Here is a 26,008-nt window from a genome sequence, read left to right on the forward strand (position 1 = left end):
GTTACCCGCTCTAAGATGTGATTCATGGAATTTCTTCGCGAGGTTCTCAGCGTGATGGCTCTGCGATGTTGTGGTGTTCACTACTAAATAACTTAGTTCCTCCGCTAATGATTGTATACCATCTGTAAACAACAAACACACCATCATAGTATACCAAGAGCACTATGAAAAACAAAGGATCTGGGACTTTCAACACAATCCAACATCTGAACCGAAGAAACTATTTTTTTCCATTATGTAAGTAGTTTAATTAGTAAGTATATAACTAATACATAACTTATAATAAGTATATAAAAATATACTAAGTAAGATAAACTTACCAGTATTATCAGTATCAACCGGGAACGTAAGTATACAGTCGGGCGTATTATACGTCGCAGTGGACACGAGGCGATGTAGCGCGCCGAGCAGCATGCTGAGCGGCGGATTTTCTGCTGTGAACAGCTTGAGGAAGGCCGCTAGTTCCGCCGGCTCTATGCTCTGAGAGCCTAGCACGTGGATCAGCTCGAGAATGCTGCGTTGAAGGTCTGTAGAAAATAATAAAAAAGTTACATGGGATCATAGTGGAAGGAAAGATGTCGTACCATTTTCTAGGTCAATTATGGACGATGGGCGTGATTAAAATGATTAGTTAATAGTGAAATAAAGAGGCGTTTGGATTCTTTGAGACATCTGTCAAAGGCCTTGATTGATTGGCGAATTGGTTTTAAAAAACGGGCGGGTTCCAAAGAAGGTCGTATGAGGGCAGAGCCAGTAACACTCCTCATCCCCGCAACACCCGCACTTTGGCGACGCAACTTTCTTAGGGGATTTTACATTATCTCATCTCTGTTCGTCATTCTGTTCCCTATGGATAGGGTAGAAAGAATGGCCGAATTCATTCTACATATCGACTGCAAGCAAGCAATACCTCCTATCTGACTCCGGGTGGATTTTAAAGGGGAACAATAAAACTTAATAATATCCTTATTCCAAGGTATAATGAGATACTGAAAATCTAAGTTTTCTTTTTTTACGGATAGTATCGATTAATAAAGTTTTTTTCTTTTTATTTTGAGTCTAAGGGTAGTTAATAGTAAAAGAAAAAAGATACGAGTTTTTTGTAACAAAAATGTCACATAGGAGGTATTGCTTGCTTGCAGTCGATATACCTTCAAGTCGTTCATCCTTAACAGCGAGCAGCCTGGCGGGCGCGGGGGCCAGCAGCCGCGCCAGCAGCGGCGAGTGCATGGGGCGAGCCCGCGCCAGCGCCGCGCCCACGCGCCCGCACCACGCGCGCGCCACGCCCACGCCCAGCCGCCACGACGACCCGTTCGTGCCGCCCTGCTCCTTGCTGCCCACTAGTCTGCACAACAACATGTACTACGTTTCAGATAATGACGCTTTATAATTCTATCATGCGGGACATTAGAGAATAAAGACATTGATAACATAATTATGTGAACCATAAATAATTAAGGCGCGGCTCCATCGCAGTGCACGCTGTGCACGGACACGCGGCGCATTTTAGCTGCGTGTATTCATTTGTTTGACAACGTGGGTCTACGTTTCCACTGAAGTACACGAATATGACCCACGACTATGTATAGCGTGGCACGGCGCACGGGTAGACCCACGCTGACAGCGTTGAGCTACGTAACCGCTTATTCGAGCAAGCTATGCGTGTGTCAATGATCATCAATCTCACTTTCGGATTCATCGTCAGAAGAACTGTCTAGCAAAGTCAGTACCAATACCATTCTATGAGTACCTCGATACGATCTAGACACACGGCAGTGTGTCCGCCAAGTTCGAGCAAACAAAAGCGACACACCGGCCGTGGGTTATATTACACGAACCATTTCGGGCCAAATTCTACCCCCCTATAACTCAAAATCTATTTTATTTACGCATATTAAAGGACATTGCCACCCGTTGGGCCCCTTATTTGTGATAGAGTGTCAAGAATATTTTATTATTAAAAATCAAGTCCTAATTTTATAAAACTAACTATTTTTTTTCAGAATTTCTTGTACCCTAGCATTGAAAAACATAATTAATATTTATTTTATTGAATCTAAGCTAGTTCCGCCATTAAAACTTAACGTGAATGTTGCCAGGTAGACGACAGACTATCTCATTTAAATGAACGAGGTGATCGATTGAAAATATCGATATAATATATAGCATTTTTCTCTTATATCAAAATGTACAAGTATATATATTAAGTATGCACTCGTAAATAGTAAACAAGAAAAGAAGAAAGAAAAACTGTTTATAACTGTTGCACAAACAATAAAATATCAACACTAACAAAAGTCACCACTGAACTATATCTATAAAACGGTTACACCTAACACCATACATGGAATACAACAATAACACAATAATTAGTAAATGATATTATTTATAACAAATCGATTTAGAAAATCGATTAACAAAATATTTAACATGGTAACATCTACTCGGAACGCGAGTCTATCTGTCAAATCAATACGTCATTCAAATTGTTTTCGTGCCGGTTGTTATGCGTAGAGTTGAATTTATTCCTCCGTATTTGCTTCTGATAGTTACAATTTGCGTAAAAACTGTCGAGCTAATCGTTTTCGTGCCTCCAGTGGTTTTTTTTTAGATATTGGACTCTTTTCTTAATGATAAGTGAGCACATTGACTCGTGAGCATTGGACTCTTGTTTTTAGTGATATTGTTGTTTTACTCCGGAAAAATGTCTGCACCTGGTAGAAGTCGAGTAAACTACTCTTTGTCTCGCCAGTGTGTTAATTTCTCTTTACGTATAGGGCCTAATCTTCGTAGACGTTAAATTGAAGAAATAGATGAACCAATGCTTATCCTTCTAAACACCTACATTGGTAAGTTTGTTTTATTATGTTTGTGGATTTCACACGTCTCTAAACTACCTTACATTTTATTTTGTCATTTTTTCCAGATATCTTCTGATGATATCCTGTGTGTGAAATGTTTTGTATTATTACAAAACCAGACAGCATCTAACTCAAATCTGTCACTTGTATCCCCTGCTCGTGGACACCTAAACATATGCTACGCATGTGGCTTGTCAACAGCAAGTCGCAGAACTCATAGAGTCAGTCAAGATAGTTCCTCAAAGGAATGTTATACTAAGATGGACACCAGTACATCACGTAAGTGTTTATTCTTATTTATTTAAACTTAATGTATGAATGCATATGTATGTGTGTGTTGAACTAATTAAATATTAATGAATATCAAGTATCTAAATATAATATTTTTGTTATTAGGTGTTGCATTTGGAACGAGTTTGTGTTCCTTGTTGGGCGGCTGCATCAAGACAAGTCTGGAGGCAACCCGTTGCTGGCAGTAGCCAACACACTGTGGAGTCTGCACCGGAGACTGGTATCATGGATGGAAACATAATTACAGATATGATGATTCCTGTACCACCACCACTGCCGCCGCTTTAATGATATAAGCGCTCCAGCACAATTTCTAGACAACATATTCCTTGAAGAATAAATGTCTATTATTTTAATTGGTTGTGTTTTTTCTTATTAAACATCTGTATAGCATTTACTATATTTTAAACTCCTTTATAATTAAGCCCTTTCTTAAATAAACTACAACTAATCATAGATGGCACAGCGATCTTACTAAGTAGCAGGGCAGTGATTTTACTATGTCGCTTGCAGGAGATGCTGTCATATATGTCATACATACTCGTATATTACTAGGTACCTACCAGTTTGCCAACAATCTTGGGGTCGGCTTTTAGTCTAACCGATGCAGCTGAATACAGTATTGCTCAAAGAGTGATTGCCCATCTGACCTCCATACCCGATACACTGGGTTATAACATGTTACCTCCTGGTAAGTGGTTGTCACACTTGCTGGATTCTAGCTACTCATAACAAGTATAAATAATGCACCCAGAATCAGCAGTTTAAATGTAAGTACTAGCAGCCACCCAGCTGAAGTTTGTAATGAATGGTCACCCAAGTGCAATCTGACCAAGTAGCTTAACTTAAGATATCTCCTTGTGGTTGTTGTAACGTAGCCACATGCTCCTCCAACCAATTTAGCCCTAAGTATATTTATTTCTACTGGTGCCAGCAAAACCTACTTCCGCTGACTGCAAGATAAACAGTTTAACATATTATTTAGCAAGAAAAGATGATATCTGATGTTTTTATTTCATTTGGGAATCAATATTAATACTAAAAATATTTTATTGTTTTAACGCAAATTGTTTTTGAATAAATATTGTCTAATAACCTCAATTCTTCATCAGAAAAAAATCAATAATTCTCGGAAACTAGGGTAAAAAATTATAAATTGTTTTCAGGGTCTGAAAAGGTAATTGTCGTTCTTCAAAATAAAGTTAAAACCACCATGGCACGCAATTTTTTTCTGGGGGCCCAAATCTCCTAACAAAACGGGCATTCTCCTTTCTAGTATCTGTTGGGACCCCCTCACTTATCTAAAATACAAAATTTCATTAATATATATTTTGTAGGTCTTGAGATATTGACGTCAGAAAATCGCTATTTTTACTATACACTGACTGACTGACTGACTGACTCACTCATCAAAAACCTAGACCACTTCCAATGGTCGTATTGACTTGAAATTTGGCATGGAGGTAGGTCTTTATGTCAAGGTAAAGGGAAAAATCTGAAAATGGCCAAGTGTGAGTCAGTTTCAAAATAATGAAGGTGTTTTATACCCGGTGTAAATTTATACCCCTAAGGAACTAAAACGAACTAAATTTATCTATATTTATATAAGATATCTTCGAATGGTCATACCGATCTGAAATTCGTTACAAAGGTTTGTATTTAGTCAAAGTAAAGTAAAAATCTGAAAACGGCCAAGTGTGAGTCACTTTCGAAAATAACGAATGTGTAACTTTGATCCACGAACATAATATATGATAACATGTCATGTCAGTCAGTTGGTAAATCTAGTCCATTTAGTTAATCTAGTTCATTTCTTTGTAAGAAGCATAGCGGATATTCAAAAATCTGAAAGATAGTATAAATGAGACATTTCCTTAACTAACTTAATCATAAGAAAAAAAATTTAATTTTTTTCTTATAAACAACCTTACAAAAATAAATGAAATCCCACCCAAAACAAAAATGTGAAAGTTCGATAATATGGGAATGCTTCGCCTATAAAAGAAGTGAGATCTGAATAAGTACCAAGTTCCATACACATACCTCAGTTAAAAATAGTTACTTTTTAATGATGATTACTTGGCAAGTTTTAATAGAAAATTATATACTTGATTCATTGCGTTTAGTAGGTTTATAACAAGGTGTGTGAAAACTTTAATGTAAATGCAAATGTTAGTTTGATTGTTTGTTTATTTACATTTTCAAGATGAGAAAAAGTAATTTAAATAATTTTGTAAGCAAAATATTTCAATAAATTATGTTAATGGCATAAACCAACCTGAATCTGTTTATTGCGTAATATACACGCAAGTCTAATGCTTAAACTATTAAACACATCCTTATCATAATAACTGCTTCGTTGTTCAAAATATCATTAAACCAGCCAGTTATTCGACTTAGTTAAATCAGCACACTACGTTAAATAGGTAGAACCAAAAATTCATTTTGGTTTCGATTTTCTAGAAACTGAGTTCATATTAACATTTTCGTATCGTAAATATTGTAGAGCCTGACATGCCAGGTACACTACCGATATAATAATTCTAATTATGCATAGGTGTCTAAGATCTGGTTTGAAAATTATTTTGCAATATAAAATCTATACAAAAAAAACTCATTCATCCACTTTAAATACATACTAAAATGGTGGATAAAATATTCCACTTATTACCCAATTTAATTAAATACATATTGAAAATTGCTAACAAAATTATTATTGCTTGCAATGTTACTAAATATAGAACTTTAAACTTTACTATATTGAATATTCTGCAACTTGGAATGAGTTTCTTTTCAAGTAGTTTTACCTAAAAGAAAATTCGTATCCGACACGTCTCCGACCTGGCATACTAGACAGATTTGAACACAAGTAACTAGAAATATGTAATAAGTAGTAGAATAAGGTGATGCGTACTTGTCGATGAGCTGCGTGAGTATGTCGACGACGATGACGCACAGCTCGGGGTGCGCCAGCTCGCCGCTCTTGCTGTACTCGCCGCACTCCGCGCTCAGCTCGCCCGTCGGCAGCGACATGCCTGACCAATAACATATCTACAGTCACTATAGTTACACACAAATTTAAGGTACCTAAAATACAGCTGTCGGCTGATCTAAATGCCATGACAACAATTTGTGAAACACATCGCCCGCATCTACGTTATGAATAACATCAAAACAAAAACACAACAAGTGTATAGTTTGTCTTATTATATAAGGCAACCGAACAAGCAACTTATAAAGCTTTAACATATAAAAATGCGAATAAAAACACGTGGGTCGCACTATTTTAAAATTAGGAAGATAGATACGTAGACGATAACACGAGTCATTTGTTTTTTATCTCCAAAAAGTTTACCTTCGAAATCGAAACTGGTCGGGCTCTCCATAATGGCACTACACATTCCGCTGTATCAGTTTTCACAAAAAATCACAAACAAAAGGTTTTGTATTAAAGCTTTACATGTTAAAGTTGAAGTGTTTTCGGGTCTTACAAATAGAAAAGATACCGGTATGTCGGCATTCGGGGAGTCACTGACCAGTGACCACGCACTAGAGCTAGGTGCGGACGAACTAGTAGGTGGCCAAACTTTGGTGTTATGTAAATGATGGAGTCTGCTACAACTTACAAACTGCCTCACATGCTTTCGTTGCGGAAAGCCCTCGCTCGCTTCAACTACACTATTCCGAGTAGTAGAATTACTCAGAATGGACTGCGTGTGATTATTTAAGTGTTTGTGTAAGTAGGAAATAAATAGGAACTTTATCTTTACAATGTAAAGCTTTCATTTGAATTTCGTTCTCTAGTTGAATAAATCGTAGTAGTATCGAATGAAGGCGAAACTTATTTATTTGTAAAAAATAAATAAATATTCTTTAGCATATTAAATAACGATATGTGAATTTGTTTATTCTAATGTTTACATATTTATGGCAACAAGTTTTTGAGAGGTTTTACCTTGTGTTTTCATGCAAGAATGCAGACTAGTTGCCATGTTCAAACGTTGTAATAAGAAAATATGTGTGTGTATGTAAATATAACTTATTACCTGAGGATATAGTAGACATGGAGCCAGACAGTTTCCTGGTCCTGTAGAGCGGAGGCACATCCAGTTTGCCCACTTCCACATCCGCCTGTATTATACATACTTATTTATTTGTTTGTTTACATAATGAGATATCTAAAGGTAAACTAGATTGCATAGTGGTTTGTCGACAGGTGTCTAATATGCCGAATCACGCCACTGAAAAAATACATAAATTTTTGCGGGCACTGTTAGGCAACAAGTTGAGGAAGTCAGACCAAAATTAGCTAGGTAATTTATATTTGTAACGACTGGGCGTAATTTGCAGCATATTTTAATCCAATTCTGGTATCAAAAAAGAGACATGATATTCTGTCTTGCGTATAAAGTTTTCTGTGTTGCATCATTCAATAGACACAATTTTTTGGCTTGTTTATTGATTGGTATTTTTATTATAAAGTTATTCATTGCACGCGTTTAAATTCTAAATTGTACGCGTGCACGTGGAGCAACACGGGTTTTATAAAGACTTTTTGCTTCCAAAATGCAAATTTGCATAGTGCGGGAAATTAGAGCTTATCGATAATTATGTATCTGCTGCTAAGATTATATTAAATGCGGGAAATAAGTATTCGGCTCTATCGTGCAATAATTAAGTTTGTTTTTAAAACTAAGCAAAGCTCTGAAGCTCCTAAATTATGAGTCACTTTTAAAAATGTTGTGTAACTCGTCGATTGGGCCCACGCCTGTCTCGTTAGTCATTTATCGCTCAAATCAGCGCCATCATCACAGCGTGGTTGATTACAAAATAACATCATAAGAGTACAATGTACTTCCGACAGCATTTGATGTGAGTCTTTTAAGTATGACCTGAGATGATGAGTTTGAACTCAGAGGTTGAACTCTTGGTGATCTTAGTTATACACCTGAACCTTCCTCGTGAAAACCTGTACAAATTGAGGAAACAGCATGAAAATATATCGGAAGTTTTGAGTTTGTCTATTGTGGATAGAAAGAGGCGGAGGACTTTTACATTTGTATGTATGTAGTGACGTACTGACCTCGTACCCCTCATCGGGTCGGCTGGAGTAGGGCTCGCTGTGCTCGCTGGCGTAGGGCCCAGCCACGCTGTCCTCGCTGGAGGAGCACTCGGCGGAGCTGCTGCCCGATGCGCACAGCAGCGGCGGCACCTGCCCGCACACTGCACTTTGTCAATATCGCATGCCACACAACACAACAACGATTTGAATATTAATTTGTAGTCAAAAGAGTTTACTACGAGTTTCCACTTCCTTAATCATCATCATCCTCCGAGCCTTTTCCCAAGTACGTTGGGGTCGACTTCCAGTCTAACCGGATGCAGCTAAGTACCAGTTTTACAAGGAGCGGCTGTATTTCCACTTCCTTAATATTGGCTACTAAATTAATCTTAGATGATAGAACTAGCGCCATGACGCAGTACGGAACAGAACTCAATGGGACGGCTATTATCCAATCGAGCGTCCTGTGGCACCCATCAAGTTAACTGTCACTTTATATTCCTATATAAAGCATGAGTTTAGTTCGGTGCAGCTGCACTGGTCAATAGTTTCCTGATCAATTACTCTGTTAACATCCTTATACATAGTCTAATCACTTGGAAATGTCTGAAACATGCATATGTCACATGATGTAAAACCAATAGGAACGTCCATTAATTATGTTATACAGTACAATTTGGTAATATATGTACACTCCCACAACCTTCGGAATATTCTGGTGTTAACTGGAGCGAAAGCGAAGCCTTGCAAGTTTAGCTGAACTTGACATATAAGCATATAACTTACAGACAAATGACACGAGTGGTACTTAACTATTTTCGTTACTTAATACTTTTAGTAAAAAAGTATTAAAGAAAATAGTTTTCAAAAATTAAGTGTATTCTGCTGTTCGATATTATTTTTTTACTATTATGTATTGTTAATTGTAACAATTAACAATATCGAACAACATAAAGCACTTAGTATCAAATGTCAGCTGAGAATAAAAGGACCTAATGATTGTTATAGAAAAAAAGGCTTATTTTTTATAGATATTGTATTCATTAATATTTCGTTATAGGTGTCTTGGATGTTTTCTCACGTGTGATAGGTAATCTATAGCTTTGGCAAATATTCATCACATGGCAGATCACACTGATTACAGTTAGCGCAATCAGTGTTATCTAATAATTATGTATTCATTCACTAATAGCTACCGAACCATTAGCATCCATTGACGTCATGGTATTCTAATCTAGCGGATATGTGGCCGATCATTAAAGCTTTCACAGGTATTTAAAAATGCAAGGAAGAAAGAACTACACTTATACAAAAATTTTGACCACTGTTACCGTTTTAGTACCGTTTATTAGGTAATTACTAAAAAACAAATACTGTTTTCTAGGAAAACGTAGACAGTCAAGAATTCTTACAATGTGGAATCTATCGAATATCGTAAATATATCGTAAAATCTAGTGATCAAAAATATGCACAAGGCAATAAATGAAAGTTTGGCCTCGATTTACAAGCTTTTCTTTTGCATAAAATTGCAGAAAGCGTATTCTGCATAAATATCTCATTAATATAAACTTAATCATTTCCATAAAAAGTTGAGAATGTTATTTTTTTTTGTGCGGATGGCGTTTTATCCTAGTTTTATCTAGAAGAAGTAGGAATTACCTATGTTGAGCAGTTTACTGCCCTGAACAATTATATGATTTATTGGTAACATAAATAAATTCCTATAATGTCAAACAACAGTTATGACATAAAACAACAGTTATGAATGAGTCGGGGAGGCAAACAGCCTTCGTATTCTCTGGTGTCGTACAGTCGAGGTGTTCCGACCGCAAGGAAACCCGATACTCTTCACCTACATCAACGTGGCCCATCACTCCTGATAGTTACACTTCAGTTAACGCGTGGACTTCTGGTACAGTACGACAATGTTAGTTCTATAATATCATCTCTCACAAATGCAAAGATCCTTATGAAATTTGAAAATTGTCAAAAAAAATTGGTTTGGCTATTTTATGTGTTTGTGAATTTTTAGCCTGTTTACTGATCAGACTAAACTGAAGATTTTGTATAAAACATCGCACTTATGGGGGAACTCAGTGCACTAATACATCATACAGTTTTAGTCAATTTCGAAAAGCGCGCAGAAGACGTTCTACCTGATGTGACGCAGTCCCGGCTCGCAGATAGCTCCATAGTTACTCCAATTGGTCACACACACATGCACATAATCACACACTAGTAGAGTCCTATTAAACAATTGAGTATCAATAATGAGGTGATCAGTATTGAGCGCGATGTATGCATCTGAGTGCAGTGTCGACGGCGGCGTAGCGGGTAATGACTGATTCTAGCTTGTCAACTTGTAAAGCACCACTAATAGACTAATCTACGCTCTAGTGTTTTGGGGCGGAGCGGTCAAGTGAGAGCTGTGGCAGAGTAGCCTGCTGTTTGTGTTTAGTAGGAGAAGCTAATAAAAATGTATACAATTTTCTTTTTTTTTTATAATAATATTTGTTGCTCTGAGTCGCGCAAAAAAAACTGTACACAAATCCATTCAGGAAGCATTCGGAATTCCAATATATCAAAGGATGCTCCAAAGTGATAATTTTTTTCATTGATAGAGGTCCAATTAAGTACAGTTTCGGTTGTGTGGGAACCGGTCCGGTAGGTAGCGCTAGGCGACCCGCCCACTGCTCATCATTCTATTAGTGTATTAGAATTTTACTTATTTGTTTACAAAAAACAACAAACATTTGAAGATTAGTATAGTGTATTCGTATACTAAGACATTTTTCAGAGTTTTTACAACGGTACTTTGGTCGTATGATCATCAGTTTTTTTTTTGCGGAAATAATTATGATTGCTCCATTCTTTTGTGTTACGAATGAGGCCGTCAACGTTATATCGTCTAAAATTAGTTCAACAACAAACCCGTTTGTGTGAAGTAGTTTATGGGATTGCCGTTCTTCTAATATGGAACACAAGAACCTAAAATGAGTAGTACATATAGCGATAGCTTCGCACTAGCAGGTCAAGTTTAACGAAACCTTTTCTCAAATTCGTCAGTTACACGTGCGTTGTATGAATTATTGGACCTTTACCGAGCTGGTTTTGCGAATAGCAAAGCCGGATCACTACATAATTATTATAATTTTATAAAAACGTTACGTTAGGTAGTCAAATTCCAATAACAAGACCCACCTTAAACACTTATAATAATAATTGCTAATGAGATACTTTAATTCATTTTAATAAGAATAAAAAAGTAGTTGTAGTACTAACGACGGTTTGTATGCATATATTTTGCATAGTTTATGTAATAAACAGTCGTCAGTTTAGATTACGGTCATGCACTTTGTCATAAAAGTCAAGCATGAGAACCTTCAGAATATAACATACATCAGATTTTTAATATCACATTTGATGATAATTTAATTAATACACGTCAGAGGCGGATGTCGGATGGAAGAAAACTAGAGCTTGTTAGGTGTTTCAACTATCTACAGCTCTTTTTAATTCTTAGTCTAAATCCTAATCCTAACGGCCAATCCCAACGGGCCTGCTGGAAGAGATTGTTTAAGAAATAAGCGGTGCCTCTGTACTTGATTGTTCTACTTTTATTCTTGTCTCATATGCGGGGTAGGTATATAAACTGTTGGATAAATAAACCTGTGCATAGTCGTATGTATAAGGTAGGCACGGTATCAGCACGGTACCTTAGCATGCGCAATCCGCGGCATGACGTGCACGCGACTGGGCCGCGCGGCCGCCACGCGGATGAGCGCCTCGCACAGCGCGCGCAGCCCCGCGCCGCCCTCCGCCGCGCCCCCCGCGCACAGCGCCGCGCGGACCAGCGCGCAGCTAGTCTCTTTGGAACGCCCTGATGTCACATCTAGTAGGAAACAACAGAATCATTTGATCAAGTTAGGCTGCACTTTTTGATCGCCCTTCACTACTTCCTATGAGTTATTGCTGGGCAGAAACTCCCCAACAACACATGCATGTCTGCCTGTACCGTAACGTAACATTGGAATATAAGTAATTGTATTTAGAGGCTTAATCAAGAACCAAGATTCCTGACGCCTATACTTGCTTGTATGTCAAGCCTCAAGACATGTTGTAGAAGTTACAAAAAACTAGAAAGCATTTTCTATTTGAGTACAGAATTAAAAATAACCGCTTTGAGAACCTTATATTTTCCAAAATGTATTACCTACTGGAGTCATGAAAAGTGATCGATATCATTTGATCAATGCGACTGCACTGATGTACAACTATTTGTAATCAAATCAACTGTGAAATGATTCGTCTGCAAGCGACACGTGATGACAAAATGAATGCGCCATTAACGACTTTAATTCCATTAATATTAAGTATATAAATCGCTTAACATTGGCTGGGTTATTCTGAGCAAGATGTTGGCCGCAAAGAATAATGACACTTAATCCAAGAGTTTTAAAGTGCATTATAAATTGGACGATTTTACTAATACTCCTTACAGTGTATGAAACAGTATAGGGCTTCTTCTGCTGTGCTCGGGGTGTCGGATTACAGCGGGTTATTGTACATCTGTTCTATGTTAATATAGTTACGGGATTAGCCGGATAACTTGCTCGGCTTATGGCACTAGTCATCACAATTGATCAGACATAAGTCGGAACTATTTATTTGCAGTTTTCGCTGTAATATTTGACGTCATAGTTGTTTACCAATACAACAGAATAAATTAATACAAATGTAGTAATCTTTAAAACTTAAAATATTCTGAATAGCATTCTAGATAACACTCGATTTGTAAATGTTAATATCGATTTAATAATAAACAAATCATGAGATTCGCAGAAGTTACACATTTGGTCATATACTTAAATGGTTCTTAATTAATTAAAAACCCCCAATTTTTTAATGACTCATTCTTAACTCATTCTAATGTAATTAGCGGCAAATTATTCCACTAGTTGCATGCGTTTTGATTTACGACTCTGTTTGCTCTAATGTTCAATTTGGTAAGAATTCATAAAATTGTATGCAATAATGTATGGTGAATGTACTGACCTGACGCGGAGAGTTGCACGGTGAGCAGCGCCTCAGTGATCTTGATGAGGATCCTCATCTCCTGCGGCGAGCAGTCGCAGTGGCACAGGTAGTGCAGCAGCAGCTTGAGCAGCGCGTAGCTGTCGAGGAAGGCGGCCTCGCCCGTCACGTACTGCCGGAACATCGGGCTGTACAGGCACAGGTTGGCGCAGCTCCTCCAGAACGTGCACACGTTCTTCACTATCTCTATGTGGTCCTCAATCGTCTGTTCCACCACGTTCTCGCTGCACGCATAGGTAGTGTTTATCGACTGCGGCGCAGAGTGCTGCGTGGCGCGCAGCTCTGCGGGGTGGATGAACGCCAGCATGTCGCGCTCCTTGCTCACGTCACACAGCTCTGCGAACTTCTCCCCCGGCAGCTTCAGCCGGTATATCTTGTAACACTTGTCCGTCATTTCAGCCAGAGATTTGAACAACATCTGCACCGACGCCAGTGTGCTCATCTCTCTATAGTAGGTCATGTCAGAATTTTCCTTCATTAGTTTGAATACTTCCACGATGATCGCGATTTCTAATATAGAACAGCATTGATTGGAGAATTCTGATAGTGATACAAGTTCCAGTACATAACTCAGTCCACCTTTCTGTATGAATTGTTCGGCGAACGACACCGTGTTCAGTAGACTAGCGAATATGTTAAGACAAGATACTGTTAAGAAATACGCGGACTCCTCCATGCGTATGATGTATCTGTGTTTGGCGACAATAAACGTGGGGTATATGACGCTGAAGAGCAGCTCGTACTTCATCTCCATTCGGCACTTGGGCGTGACGCGCAGCAGGTGGCTGACGGTGGCGTGCAGCACGTTGCTGTGGTTGTCCAGCTGCAGCAGCGAGTTGTAGTGGTACAGGAACGACCACACGCTCTTCCTCTCGATGGGGCTGATGCCGTGCGAGCACAGCTTCTTGTTCACTTCTCTCTTATCTTCACTAGGTTCACAAATGGAGCATGGAAGTTGGTCTGTCACTTTAGGTATGAGAATACTCGCGCCCAATTCTCCATAGACGGTGTGCTCCAACACTCGGAGACACAGCGAGGCGACGCTGCCGTGCGTGAGCATGAGCCTGACGACGGTCTCCATGAGCAGCGCGGGCTCGAGGCAGCAGCAGACGCCGCAGCTGAGCATGACCTTGAGCACCTTGTGGCGCAGCAGCGCGTGCGCGGCCAGCTCGTCGTCGGCCAGCAGCGCGGACAGCGTGGCGTAGAGCAGCGCCACGCAGCAGGCGGGCTGCGGCGGCAGCGCGGCGCGCGCGGCGCCCAGCGCGGCGTGGTGGTGGTGCAGCCCCCGCGCCACGCGCGCCCGGCACGCCTTGTGCCGCGCGCGCGTGCACGCCGCGCCGTGCACCACCTCCGCGCGCACGCGCTTCATGCCCACGATCAGCTTGCCCACCGTCTCGATCAGCTTCTTGATCAGCACCACCACCTCCTCCTCCTCCGCCGGGATCCTGATCATCAGCTCCATACAGTCTTTCAATAGTCCACCTTTCTGACACTCGCCGTACAACTTGAACTGGTCGGTGAACTCCCGCAGCTTGTCGACGCTGCGACACTGCATCAGCAGGCAGTGGAAGAACGCAGTGATCGAGTACGCGATTCCGAATACGAATTTGAGCAAATTTTCCGATTCAGTCTTATCCTCTTTTCTATTCTGGTATTCGAGTTTGTTTTGTCTACATTTGGAGATGACGTCTTCGAGTATGCGAAGCAACATCGGTAATATTCCGTTGTTGATCAGTTTGGCACAAAGATCGGAATGTATTAGGACCTGGTCTAATGACACCATTAGCAGTTCTGTTAGTGCGACCTTTATCCTAGATACTTCCTGAGTATTATCTTGTTGTGACTGTGGCAGTGAAGTAAACTGTAACGAGCACAGATTACGTAGCGAGAAGTTAATGCATTGCATCGAGATCTGTGACCCCTCGGACCCGGACAGGCTACTCTCAGCCTTGCACAGTTCCTGCAGTAGATCAGTGATGATTAAAGTAAATTGGAATGTTGTGATTTCTGAGTTGATGATTTCCCTGTGTTTATCGTTCATGTAATCATCGGCTTTTGGCTTTGCTTTTCTTGGAGTATAGAACGGATCATAGTACGAGTCGTTCGGGTACTCATTGGAAGATTTAGTGCTGTTAAAATATTCGAAGTCATCGTTGGGCGTGCACACTTTGATAGTTAGAGAGCGGTTCAATATCTGTAGGTCGTCGTTAGAGTCCGCGGACTCTGACGATTGGTCTGTATGTTTGGAGAGCCTCTTTTTTGTTCGTTCTAGGGAGTCTAGTTTGGGCAGCGTTGAGTGTCGTGACCTGTTGACGACAATACACATACATACAGTAAAATGTTCAATTAAAATAAAAAGTTATAGAACTAAAGATAAGTGTTGACAATGTCCAGTACCTGCCAGTGACTGAGCCTCTTTCAGACGAAGCAGCGGAGTGCACCTTGGAGGTCTGCCCACCAATAGGCTTCTGTTTTGACCATATTCTGTAACAAAACATAGACAATTAATAGGTTGGCTTGGGAAAAACATGGAGATTTAAATCATAATCTTATTGCAAAAATAAATATTTCATAATTCTAAATTTCCCATATAACATAATCTAACACACAGTATTCTACCGTAATAAACTTTATCACGCTAAGTAAACAGACACACGCTGTTATTTACCCAACAATTCCAGAAGGTGTTCCATATATTTTCGATATGTGTCGCGGTGTCAAGGGCAGACAAGGTCTGTGCGGTAACGTTACACGATATTCTTGTTTACATCGGCCCTGTGACACATGCACCCATAGATTATATACTTCTTCACCTATACATGTACACTGGGCTTTATACAATACTGTTGATGTATCACGTATGTTACTTTGATAACTACTAACAAACAACATTGTTCGAGCTGTGTTATTTATTTGGGAATAGAGAGTAGGTCAGGACTACTGCATAACAACAGGTATAATAGTGTGTCTATATTTGAGGAAGCCAGAAATTCACATGCAGTACATCAACTTTTATTCTGTAGCCTTATGACAAAAAAACTTTGATAAAATCTTCTCTGATTGTATTAAAAACACCGAATCTCATATCTTCTTCTTTCCAGCTCTTTCTACAGGGCCCACGAGGAATTTATGTGTTCATACATCGGGGTACGATAATATACGAACCTATTCGAAAATAGCTGGTGTATAGGCGTCCGTGGCGTGGGGGGTGAAGGCTTGGTGTTCACGCTGGTGTCGCTGGCCGCGCCGCTCAGCTCGCCGAACAGCCAGATCAGCACCGAGCTCAGTTGTCGACAGCATGACAGGCCCTGACCAACAAGGAAAATAAATAGTACTGTAATAAATAACACCAATATGACAAATATGATAAAGACTTTTGAGAACTTTAGATAGTCATATTGCATGATCAATGATCGCACCAATTTTATATTTTTTTTACATAGCATAATCTGCTGGCTGGCTGATTACATCATTTTTATGTAAAAAATATGAAGGAGAGTAACAATCAGATATTTATTTCTGGCATGCTAATTACCGGCTATTTATAGCTCTCAAAAGGTGATTAGGAACATTGATACATGTGCAGCTTCAGTTATCAAGTGGTGGCTGTTGCTGCGAGCGATACTGTATCGCCAGAGCTATAGGTTATCGAACTCTAATTACTACACACAAACTGACAAACAGTCAGTAAACAGGCTCGTTACGTTACGTCTCCTACGAGCCTCGCAGCATACGTGCAACACAACACGTCAATATGTCAGACAAACTGTTGTTTACATAGATTCAATTAGTCATAAACGCTACTTGATAACACCTTATCTAGGATACTGTTCTGTTTTGTACAAGGATAATTTTGACGATTTTCCGCGGTGAAATGTGTATGATATAAAGATCTGAAGATAGGACTGGTCAAACAATGTTCCTATTGTAATTGTTAGCAAAGTGTTTGTATTATTTTTTAAAGCACGCAGATCGGAGAGCATCAGAAAATACTGGCACAGATGCATTGTAATTTACTTAATAAATGAACCAGATTACTTCGACCTTCTTGATCAAGGTACTGGAAGATTCATGCGGTCCATGGCCCTTTACGGGGCCCCGGTATGGGCACGTTCGCTACGGCCGCGGGCTGTACACTACCTGAACGTGCCCCAAAGGGTGATAGCCATTAGGCTAATCCGGGGGTACCGCACGATTTCCCGCGAAGCAGCTGGCCTACTTGCTGGACTGCCACCGTGGGATCTGGAGGCGAGGGTCTTCTTGCGCCTGTACGACTGGCGCGAGGAGGATGAGCGCCGGGGAGAAACCCCGTTGCCGCGGCAAGTTGTCGCGCAGCGGGCGGAGCTCCGGCGCGATCTCATGGTGGCCTGGAGGGAGCGACTGTCGCAACCCAGTGCAGGGCACGCCACCATCGTGGCGGTAAGTCCCCTCTTTGAGGAGTGGCTCGGGAGGAGTCACGGCGCCCTCACGTACCGCATGACGCAGGTCCTCACCGGACACGGTTGTTTCGGGAGGTACCTGCACCGCATCGGTCGTGAGGAGGCGCCCGGGTGTCACCATTGTGCGGACAGCCCCGAGGACACGGTGGACCACACAGTCCAGGTGTGCCCCGCATGGGAGGGGCACCGCCGGGTCCTCGTCGAGGCTTTGGGCGGCGGCGACCTCTCGCGTCCGGCCCTGGTTCAGGCCATGGTCCGGGGCGAGAGGGATGCCGTCGCCTCCTTCTGCGAAGCGGTCATGCTCGAGAAGGAGGAGGCGGAACGCCAGAGAGTTCGCACCTCTCATCCCGGCCGCCGCGCTGGACCAGGTAGACACCATGGGCGCCGGGTGTCGCGAGATGACTCCCGGCCACCGTAGGCGTGGGTCTGTGGGCGGTGAGTTCGGGTGGCTCATCGTCCCTCTGTCTTTCTAGACGACAGACCCGTGTCGACGGCGCGCGTTGTTCCACGCGCTCCTCAAAGAGATGTCAGCAACCCCAGCGGGGCCCAGCAGGGCCAAGGCCTGCCGGGGCTGCGGGTTGTTCGAAAGAGATACCGCGGCCCTGGTACATAAAAGGCCTATGACGGAACACGACGATTTTAGTCAGTAAGAGTCTGACACTTTTTCGATTTCCAACTTGTTTATACATACATATACCAAGTTTCGTTGCAATACTTATTTATTTTACCATTGGTAACTGAAATTGAAACTTCCTTTAGATGTAATACTTGGTTCCAAATATTACGTATGTCTAAAAAACAAATAAACAGTGAGTAGATACGCGTTGTAGGCAAGACTTCCGCGCTTGTTTGCAGTGCTCATCGAGTGCGTATCACAATGCTAACAGTGCAGAGTTGCGTAACTGTGTTACACCTTATAGTTTCAATTAAACATACTTTTATCTACTGAACTGTAATGTGTAACTGTACTTGTTATTGATAAAATGTAGCCCTATAATATCTTATTCTGGTGTGAGCTTATACCCAAGCTATATTGCATATATTTCAGCTCAGCTTAAATTTCACTTAAATCCACAGTCGTTTTAGCGTGAAAGAGTAACCAACATACCCACATACATCCTCTCAAACTTTCGCAACTATAATATTAGAAGGTCTGTAATAACTGTGTTGAAATCGTTGCTTTGTTTGATTAAGGAATGGGTTTTTTTACGTTTATATGCCATACGAGGTCAAGGGTCCACAAAAACCCGACCTTCAGACATTTCTCATCCCATCATTTATATATCAGTATCATCAGGTCCACATGATAAAGACAAACTACGTAGAAGAAAGTAGATAGTGTACTGCTCGCAGTGTGACAGTGGCTGTTTCCGCCGAGGGTGGCGACCTGCGCGATAACTGGACAAGTGCACTCGTCATACAATGCAATACAATGCAACTATTATTGTATGTAACTTCGTTGTGGGGGACAGACCTATCCCAACTGTGGATTCCAGTATGATATATCTTACATTGACATACTAATTTAGAAGACGGATGTATTTTCAATCAGAATACATTTATATATCTATGAGTTAAACTATTATAACAGGTCTTATTCAGTACATAGTACATAACTATCGAATCAGAAATATGTTACTGGTATTTTCCCATTAGGCACTAGAATAGTTTATTCCCAGTACATCAGTACTAGTCATCAATAGTACCTACCTACAGTGACAAAATCCATTCAAGATAAGATTTGTACCGCAAACCACAACAATATAGTAACTCAGATTAAATTGCGTTTTATTATTTGTAGGTTGTAGTAAATACTGAAAGAAAACCAAATGGTGATGAAATATTAATATTCATCGACGTCAGCTTAAATTATTAATTGCTCAGGAAAGCCACAAAAGTCTGTAAAGTACCCATGGGCGTAGCCACACTGGGGTAAGCTGGGGCACTTGCCCCACCCTGGGCCCTGACTCTGACCTATAAGGTGTCTGATTAAACAATGTTTTTTTTACTAACTCTAACTAACAACATCAACAACCATATGTACTATCCGTAAGTTATTGCACAAAAAAACTGTCGACTTTGAAAAGAGCTTGATCAAAACAAAATACACGCTCGAGTTCCCGAAAGTGCGCGGTGCGCGCGTCATTTGAAAGCGAGTCGTATTCCCTAAAAGAATAGTTGCTATGTGGCGTAGCGAGCCGAGCCGTCCATCTAATCCAAAAAATAATGTATGAAGGAGATGGAACTGGTAGATGTGATCAAAGGAGAAGGGGACTTCTGGGCCCAGCAGTTAACTACCTGAAATATGTATTAAAAAAACCGTTACATTTTTTTAAATAAAATCACAAAATATGGTACCAGGATTCTACCCAGGAAGAGAGAAAACTTAAATTAAGATAATAAGACTAAATAATCGATTAAATAATGCCTGAAATGCCTGAATTACTAGTAATCTACTGTATTTTTATTCCGGCAACACTTGTTGGTGGCATGCGTCTGTCACTGATTGACAGATGCACTCGTTTGTTTTCTTTCATTCTGAGTGCGCACATATTTTCCTGGTTTTACTATTTAAACCCACGACCTTGGCTTTTCGACGGATCTTGCTACTCTGAATTACCTGGCTCTCGATTTTGGACAACTGTTACGCCTATCGATTGGATATCGACGACATGGATCGCTGTATGAATTGTACGATTGCGCTTGGTCGCAGTAATTCTATTGGAAGAAAAGTCTTGGAGGATGAGGCGATTTTAACAGTTATTCGTCAGTGGCGTGCATCTCAGCCTGTAAGTTTTTACCCATTTTTTACATATTCAAATCGTGCTTTTAGCAAGCCATTTTAACTTCATATCTATCGGTTTATTGGACAGTATTATATTAGATCAATAGTCAATTAGTTAGCTTAAGGTCTCTGCACACAGCGGGCGCGGCGCGGCGGGACGGGACGGCGACGCGACGCTGAGCAGTTGTAATGGTCTATTCACACAGCGGGCGTGGCGCGGCGGGACGGGACGGCGACGCGACGCTGAGCAGTTGTAATGTACTAGAGCGACAGTTACCGTCGCGTCGAGCGGGGCGGCTCTGTGTGAAGTCGTCCATAGTATCTAGACGACTACGACTTCACACAGAGCCGTCCCGCTCGTCGCGACGGTAACTATCGCTCTGTGTGAAGTCGTCCATAGTATCTAGTACATTACAACTGCTCAGCGTCGCGTCGCCGTCCCGTCCCGCCGCGCCGCGCCCGCTGTGTGCCTTTAAATAGACATATATTTTAATCTGTGGAATGTGGAGTTTGATCATTTCTCTTATAAAAAAAGTGAAGGTCACCCTCGAGTCCCGATAAATCAATTTCGGTCTCGGTTGTGACATCGACATTATTGAACATGCACTAGGGGTTGAACAAGATTTAAATGGTTATGTTATTTCAGGTAACCAGTGAGAACGTTGTATGCCAAGCATGTTGGGACTTGGCCCAAGATGTGGTTCTTGGAAGACGTGCGATTGATGCACCAACCCAAGTTGGCCATTCAAGCGTATGTCTCCGCTGTGGTCGTTCACTCTTAGCCCGGCGGTTCAACCACCTTCTTCGTAATGATTCTGCTCGTGAATCTGCGATATATAATGTGATTAGAGAGTGGATTCTACCACAAACGGTAAGATAGTTTAGTATTATATTTTAAATTATTTAAACTATATCTATACTAATATTATAAAGTGAAAGAGTTTGTTTGGTGCGTTCAACGCACTAATCTCAGAATCTACTAGTCCGACTTTAAAAAATCTTGTCTGTTAGATAGCCTATTTATTGAGAATGGTTACATAACATTACGCTACATCCAATAGCAGCGGAGCAGTAAACAAAGATGCTAGTGAAACCGTGAGGTTCAGCTAGTTAAAATAATAAAACATTTATTTGTAAAGCTAACATGATTTAAAACTAGCACTAAATCATAAAAATAAAACACTTAACTGAAAGACAAGGGCACCCGACACAGGTTAGGTTAGGGTTATTTTTTTTTATTACTATCTGGACTACTGTATTATAGTATAATAGTGAATTTTTATTTTTTTGAAGGTGGACGAGGCAAGTCGTATATGCCATTCCTGTTGGATATTAGCAGACAGAGCTGCTGTTCATATGAGTACAGGTCCTTCGACTTCCTCACAAAGTAACCCACCGCCAGCCCAATCATCAGTTGGTGTTTCTGTTGGACAATTGGATGAAAATCATGACAACATTCTACACGAACCTGAGAATGTTTCCATTCAACCAGAACAAAACCAAGGTAATGATGATGTGCATGAACCCTCAGTGGAACTACATTCACCAAGTGCCCCAATTGTGGAACCAGTACAACAGCACCCTGAACCAACAATTGTATTGCCAGATTATATGCGGGCAGTTGAAACAGAGCGACGGTGCTTCATAGAAGGTTGCCAGAGAACTGAACGATATAGAGTTCCTCTAGCAACGAGAAAAATGTTGCTTAATGAGCATAAATATTATGTACCACAAAATAATCGACTTTGTGATATACATTTAGTAATTGAGGCATGGGACTTCCTTGATAGTTTAAGGAGTAATTATTTACAAACATTTACTGCAAGACATATCCAAGATATGTTTACACTAAAAGAAACCCCAAAAGAAAGGTTTTTGAATTTTGAAAATATTGATAATATGGACGACCATGTTGTGCATACCTGGATCGGGTTTACTAAAGTTCAGTTCCGTCAATTATTTGATGAGGTTCCACAATTGATAGAAATTCGTAATAGTTCTTCAGTTTTAGCAGCCTATCTTATCAAATTAAGAAGTGGGGACTCAAATGAAAGATTAGCAACATTATTTAAAACATCTAAGAAAACTTTAGCCAAGTGGCTGTGTCAAGCCCGTGACATATTAACTGAACATTTTGTGCCTCGGCACTTAGGTTTAGAACACATCACTAGAGAACAAATAAAAGAAAGGAACTTAGCCATTCCTAGTGCTTTATTTGAAGGAGATTCTAGGCCCATCGCTATATTTGATGGAACTTACTGTTATATTGAAAAAAGCTCTAATTATTTATATCAAAAAAAAACATACAGTTTGCATAAATATAGGAACTTAACCAAACCTTTTTTAATGGTGTGCACAGATGGTTACATCATTGATGTTTTGGGCCCCTATCCAGCTACCACGTCAGACTCAGATATAATGAGACATGAATTTTTAAGTGGAAACCCACTCCAGGATTTTTTCCAAAATGGTGATGTATTTATACTGGATAGGGGTTTCCGAGATTCATTACCTTTGTTAAACCAATGTGGATATAGGACATACGTGCCTGCTACTTTGGCGCAGGGTGAAACACAGCTGTCAACACTTGACGCAAACAAATCGAGGGCAGTCACCATTTGCCGTTGGGTCGTTGAGATTGTGAACGGTAGGTTTAAAAGAGATTTCAAATTATTCAGGCAATGTTATTTTAATACAGCCTCAAGAAGTTTAATAAGAGATTTTAAGGTGGCTGCTGCTCTCATAAATAGGTTTCACCCTCCCATAACCGATAGAATAGACTGTGGGGCTATCATTAATCAGATTAATTTAAATATGAATAGACATAACATATTAGGTGATTTTATTGTTAACAACCAATATAATAGACGTAGGGCTGATTTTGAAACAATAACTATTCATAATGATAATTTAAATGATTTTCCCCAGTTGTCATATGATGAATTAATTCTTGTATGCTTAGGTACATATCAATTAAAGCAGGCACGGTCCTATTTTGGTGAACATTTGCGGGGAAATGATGGGTTTATAATAGAAGTGTGCAGGGAGGTAAGCAGCAGCCTTCTTCGACAGCTGTCAGCTTCAAATACTTCTTGGTTATTGCGAGGCCGAATACAATCCCGCCATATAAGTCGCAAAACATATTTTGTTTATATTTTAGTTGATAGCTGTCGAAGAGGACGAGATTCAATATTATCATATTATTGTAATTGTATTGTAGGTAGAAGAACTGTAGGCTGCTGTGCCCATGTAATGTGCATTATATGGTATCTCAGTTGGGCAAGATTCCAAGAAAATATCGTACCCCCTGCACAATTTTTAGATGACATTCTAATAATAATTGAAGATGAATGATAATACATGTTTAATTATTAAGTATATTGGTGTTTTATTTTACTTCCTTCTCCCTTTTTTAGTTTTTAAAAGGTTGGTTCCTGCTGCTTATAGGTTACAGGAAATTGCAAGTAGAAACTTGTCTTCGACTATAGCGAAAGGCCGCGTTTCCACTGACGCGGAGCTGGGCGGAGAGGAGCTTAGCGGTGCACAAATTGACCAATGATTATGCTTGAAATCTCCGCTCCGCTTCAATGGAAACAGTACGAGCGGGGTGGAGCAGAGCTGAGCGAATATTCATACATCGAGGCGGTGCAGAGCGGAGGACAGCGAGCATTGGGGTGCAGAGCGGAGGACAGCGGGGCGGTACGGAGCGGTGCGGAGCGGGGCGGTGCGTGACTCGCGTGCAGTGTGTCTGTAAAAATGCGCGATTCCAAAAGCATGCTCCACTCCGCTCTGCTCCGCTCACTGACCACTCACCGCTCTTCATCGCTCCTCTCCGCTCAGCTGCGCTCCTCTCCGCCCAGCTCCGCTTCAGTGGAAACACTGACCACTTTTCACCGCTCTTCTCCGCTCCTCTCCGCCCAGCTCCGCGTCAGTGGAAACGCGGCCAAAGTCCAGGGCACGCGCCGGTTGCCGCTGCGTAGGGTGATGTCTCGAAGATCTAACAGGTTAGGCTTTCACATGCTTCATGCATAAAACCATTACACAACCGAAGTGATTCAGAAGTATTTCGCAAATTACATAAAAAATACAATGTTATAATATAACCTAACTTTTACTATAATTCAGATAACTTGGTTTCTGGGTAGCCAAAATTCACCAAATTTTTAGTGAAGCCTTGTTATTATATCCTCTTACAAATAAGGCTACTTTGATTCAGTTAACACCTGGGCCCAGGAACCTATGGAGCCATTCCCTTCTCCTTTCAGTAATGAAATTTTATCCTAGTGTAACAACCGCGCTCGCTATTTTGCTTGCCCAGCCATGTACGACCTGTACAATAGAACGATCGTTTAGCACAGTGGTTCTTAACCGGTGGGCCGCGGACTACTGGTGGTCCCTGGAGGCATTCCGAATGTCCGCGAAGCTTAGCTGCACGACGTTGCTGTACGTTAAGGCGGGTCTACGCTAGATGAACCGAGCACGAGCGAATCACAAGCGGAGCTGTCGTTCGCGGCATGAAGTGTGGACGTACAACGAACCTACAACGATCACTGTTCTCGAACGTAGTTTTCTGCAGTGAGTTCGCGGTTCTTGGCGAATATGGATGATAGTAATAATATTGCAGTAGCCGCTGCTGTTGCAGCCAACCAAGCCCTTTTTATAAAAGGCGTCACAAGGGCAAAACCGACAACAGGCAGAACGCAGCCGAGCACGAACGAAATACTCGCAGCGCGCTCGTTAGAAGCTTGTAATTTGGTCCAAACTAGACGAATTGTGTTCGGCTCGTGCTCCGCTCGTGCTCGGCTCTTCTAGCGTCATCATCCTGCGAGCCTTTTCCCAAACTATGTTGGGGTCGGCTTCCAGTCTAACCGGATTCAGCTGAGTACCAGTGCTTTACAAGAAGCGACTGCCTATCTGACCTCCTCAACCCAGTTACCCGGGCAACCCGATACCCCTTGGTTAGACTGGTGTCAGACTTACTGGCTTCTGACTACCCGTAACGACTGCCAATGATGATGTTCAATGACAGTCGGGACCTACAGTTTAACGTGCCATCCGAAACACAGTCATTGGTGTCTAAGATATACTTAGAAAGTACATACAAACTTAGAAAAGTTGCATTGGTACTTGCCTGACCTGGAATCGAACCCGCGCCCTCATACTCGAGAGGTTGGTTCTTTGCCCACTAGGCCACCACGACTTTTTACTCTCTTCTAGCGTAGACGCAGCTTTAGGTATCTATACTTCGGCCGTTCAGAGAATGCGTTCCTGACACCTATCAGTTAGTCACGACTAGTGATGGGCACAACATAACACTGAGTTCGTTACCGTTCCTTCAAAATGAACCGCCGCATTATTTTAAGATTATTTTCGTTTTAAATTGGCGGAATCATTTGTTTTATATTTTAGTTATTTAAGTGGAAACCAAAAAAAGGTAATATTCATATAATAAAATTGTTTTATTTATTCTTTGTT

General features: G+C 40.9%; 2 protein-coding genes and 1 long non-coding RNA gene across 9 annotated transcripts in view; 2 read left to right on the plus strand and 1 right to left on the minus strand.

The window, feature by feature from the left end:
* The window catches only part of LOC124629737 (lysosomal-trafficking regulator), a 70,037-nt gene that overhangs the window by 30,212 nt on the left and 13,817 nt on the right, over nucleotides 1-26,008 (minus strand). For all 6 annotated transcript variants that reach the window (XM_047163269.1, XM_047163266.1, XM_047163264.1 and 3 more), the window contains exons 6-15: nucleotides 16,475-16,617; nucleotides 15,707-15,793; nucleotides 13,271-15,615; nucleotides 11,932-12,107; nucleotides 8,236-8,364; nucleotides 7,199-7,283; nucleotides 6,067-6,187; nucleotides 1,152-1,345; nucleotides 321-527; nucleotides 6-122 (exon numbers count right to left, since the gene is read on the minus strand). In XM_047163269.1, coding sequence (XP_047019225.1) covers nucleotides 6-122; nucleotides 321-527; nucleotides 1,152-1,345; nucleotides 6,067-6,187; nucleotides 7,199-7,283; nucleotides 8,236-8,364; nucleotides 11,932-12,107; nucleotides 13,271-15,615; nucleotides 15,707-15,793; nucleotides 16,475-16,617 — 3,604 coding nt within the window. The remainder of the gene's footprint in view (nucleotides 1-5; nucleotides 123-320; nucleotides 528-1,151; nucleotides 1,346-6,066; nucleotides 6,188-7,198; nucleotides 7,284-8,235; nucleotides 8,365-11,931; nucleotides 12,108-13,270; nucleotides 15,616-15,706; nucleotides 15,794-16,474; nucleotides 16,618-26,008) is intronic.
* Nucleotides 1,901-3,545, plus strand: LOC124629742. Of its 2 annotated transcripts, XR_006984323.1 has the most exons (3): nucleotides 1,901-2,849; nucleotides 2,927-3,140; nucleotides 3,258-3,545. It is a non-coding gene; the product is annotated as an uncharacterized LOC124629742 (long non-coding RNA). The 2 variants fall into 2 exon arrangements; XR_006984322.1 differs by having other exon boundaries at nucleotides 1,901-3,140.
* LOC124629739 lies at nucleotides 20,262-23,911 on the plus strand. Its single transcript, XM_047163270.1, has 3 exons — nucleotides 20,262-20,537; nucleotides 21,180-21,404; nucleotides 21,827-23,911. The coding sequence occupies exons 1-3, from the start codon at nucleotides 20,421-20,423 to the stop codon at nucleotides 23,885-23,887; spliced, it is 2,403 nt and encodes an 800-aa protein (XP_047019226.1). The 5' UTR covers nucleotides 20,262-20,420; the 3' UTR covers nucleotides 23,888-23,911.

The sequence above is a fragment of the Helicoverpa zea genome, chromosome 4 (genome assembly GCF_022581195.2).
Source record: "Helicoverpa zea isolate HzStark_Cry1AcR chromosome 4, ilHelZeax1.1, whole genome shotgun sequence".
Lineage (NCBI taxonomy): Eukaryota > Metazoa > Arthropoda > Insecta > Lepidoptera > Noctuidae > Helicoverpa > Helicoverpa zea.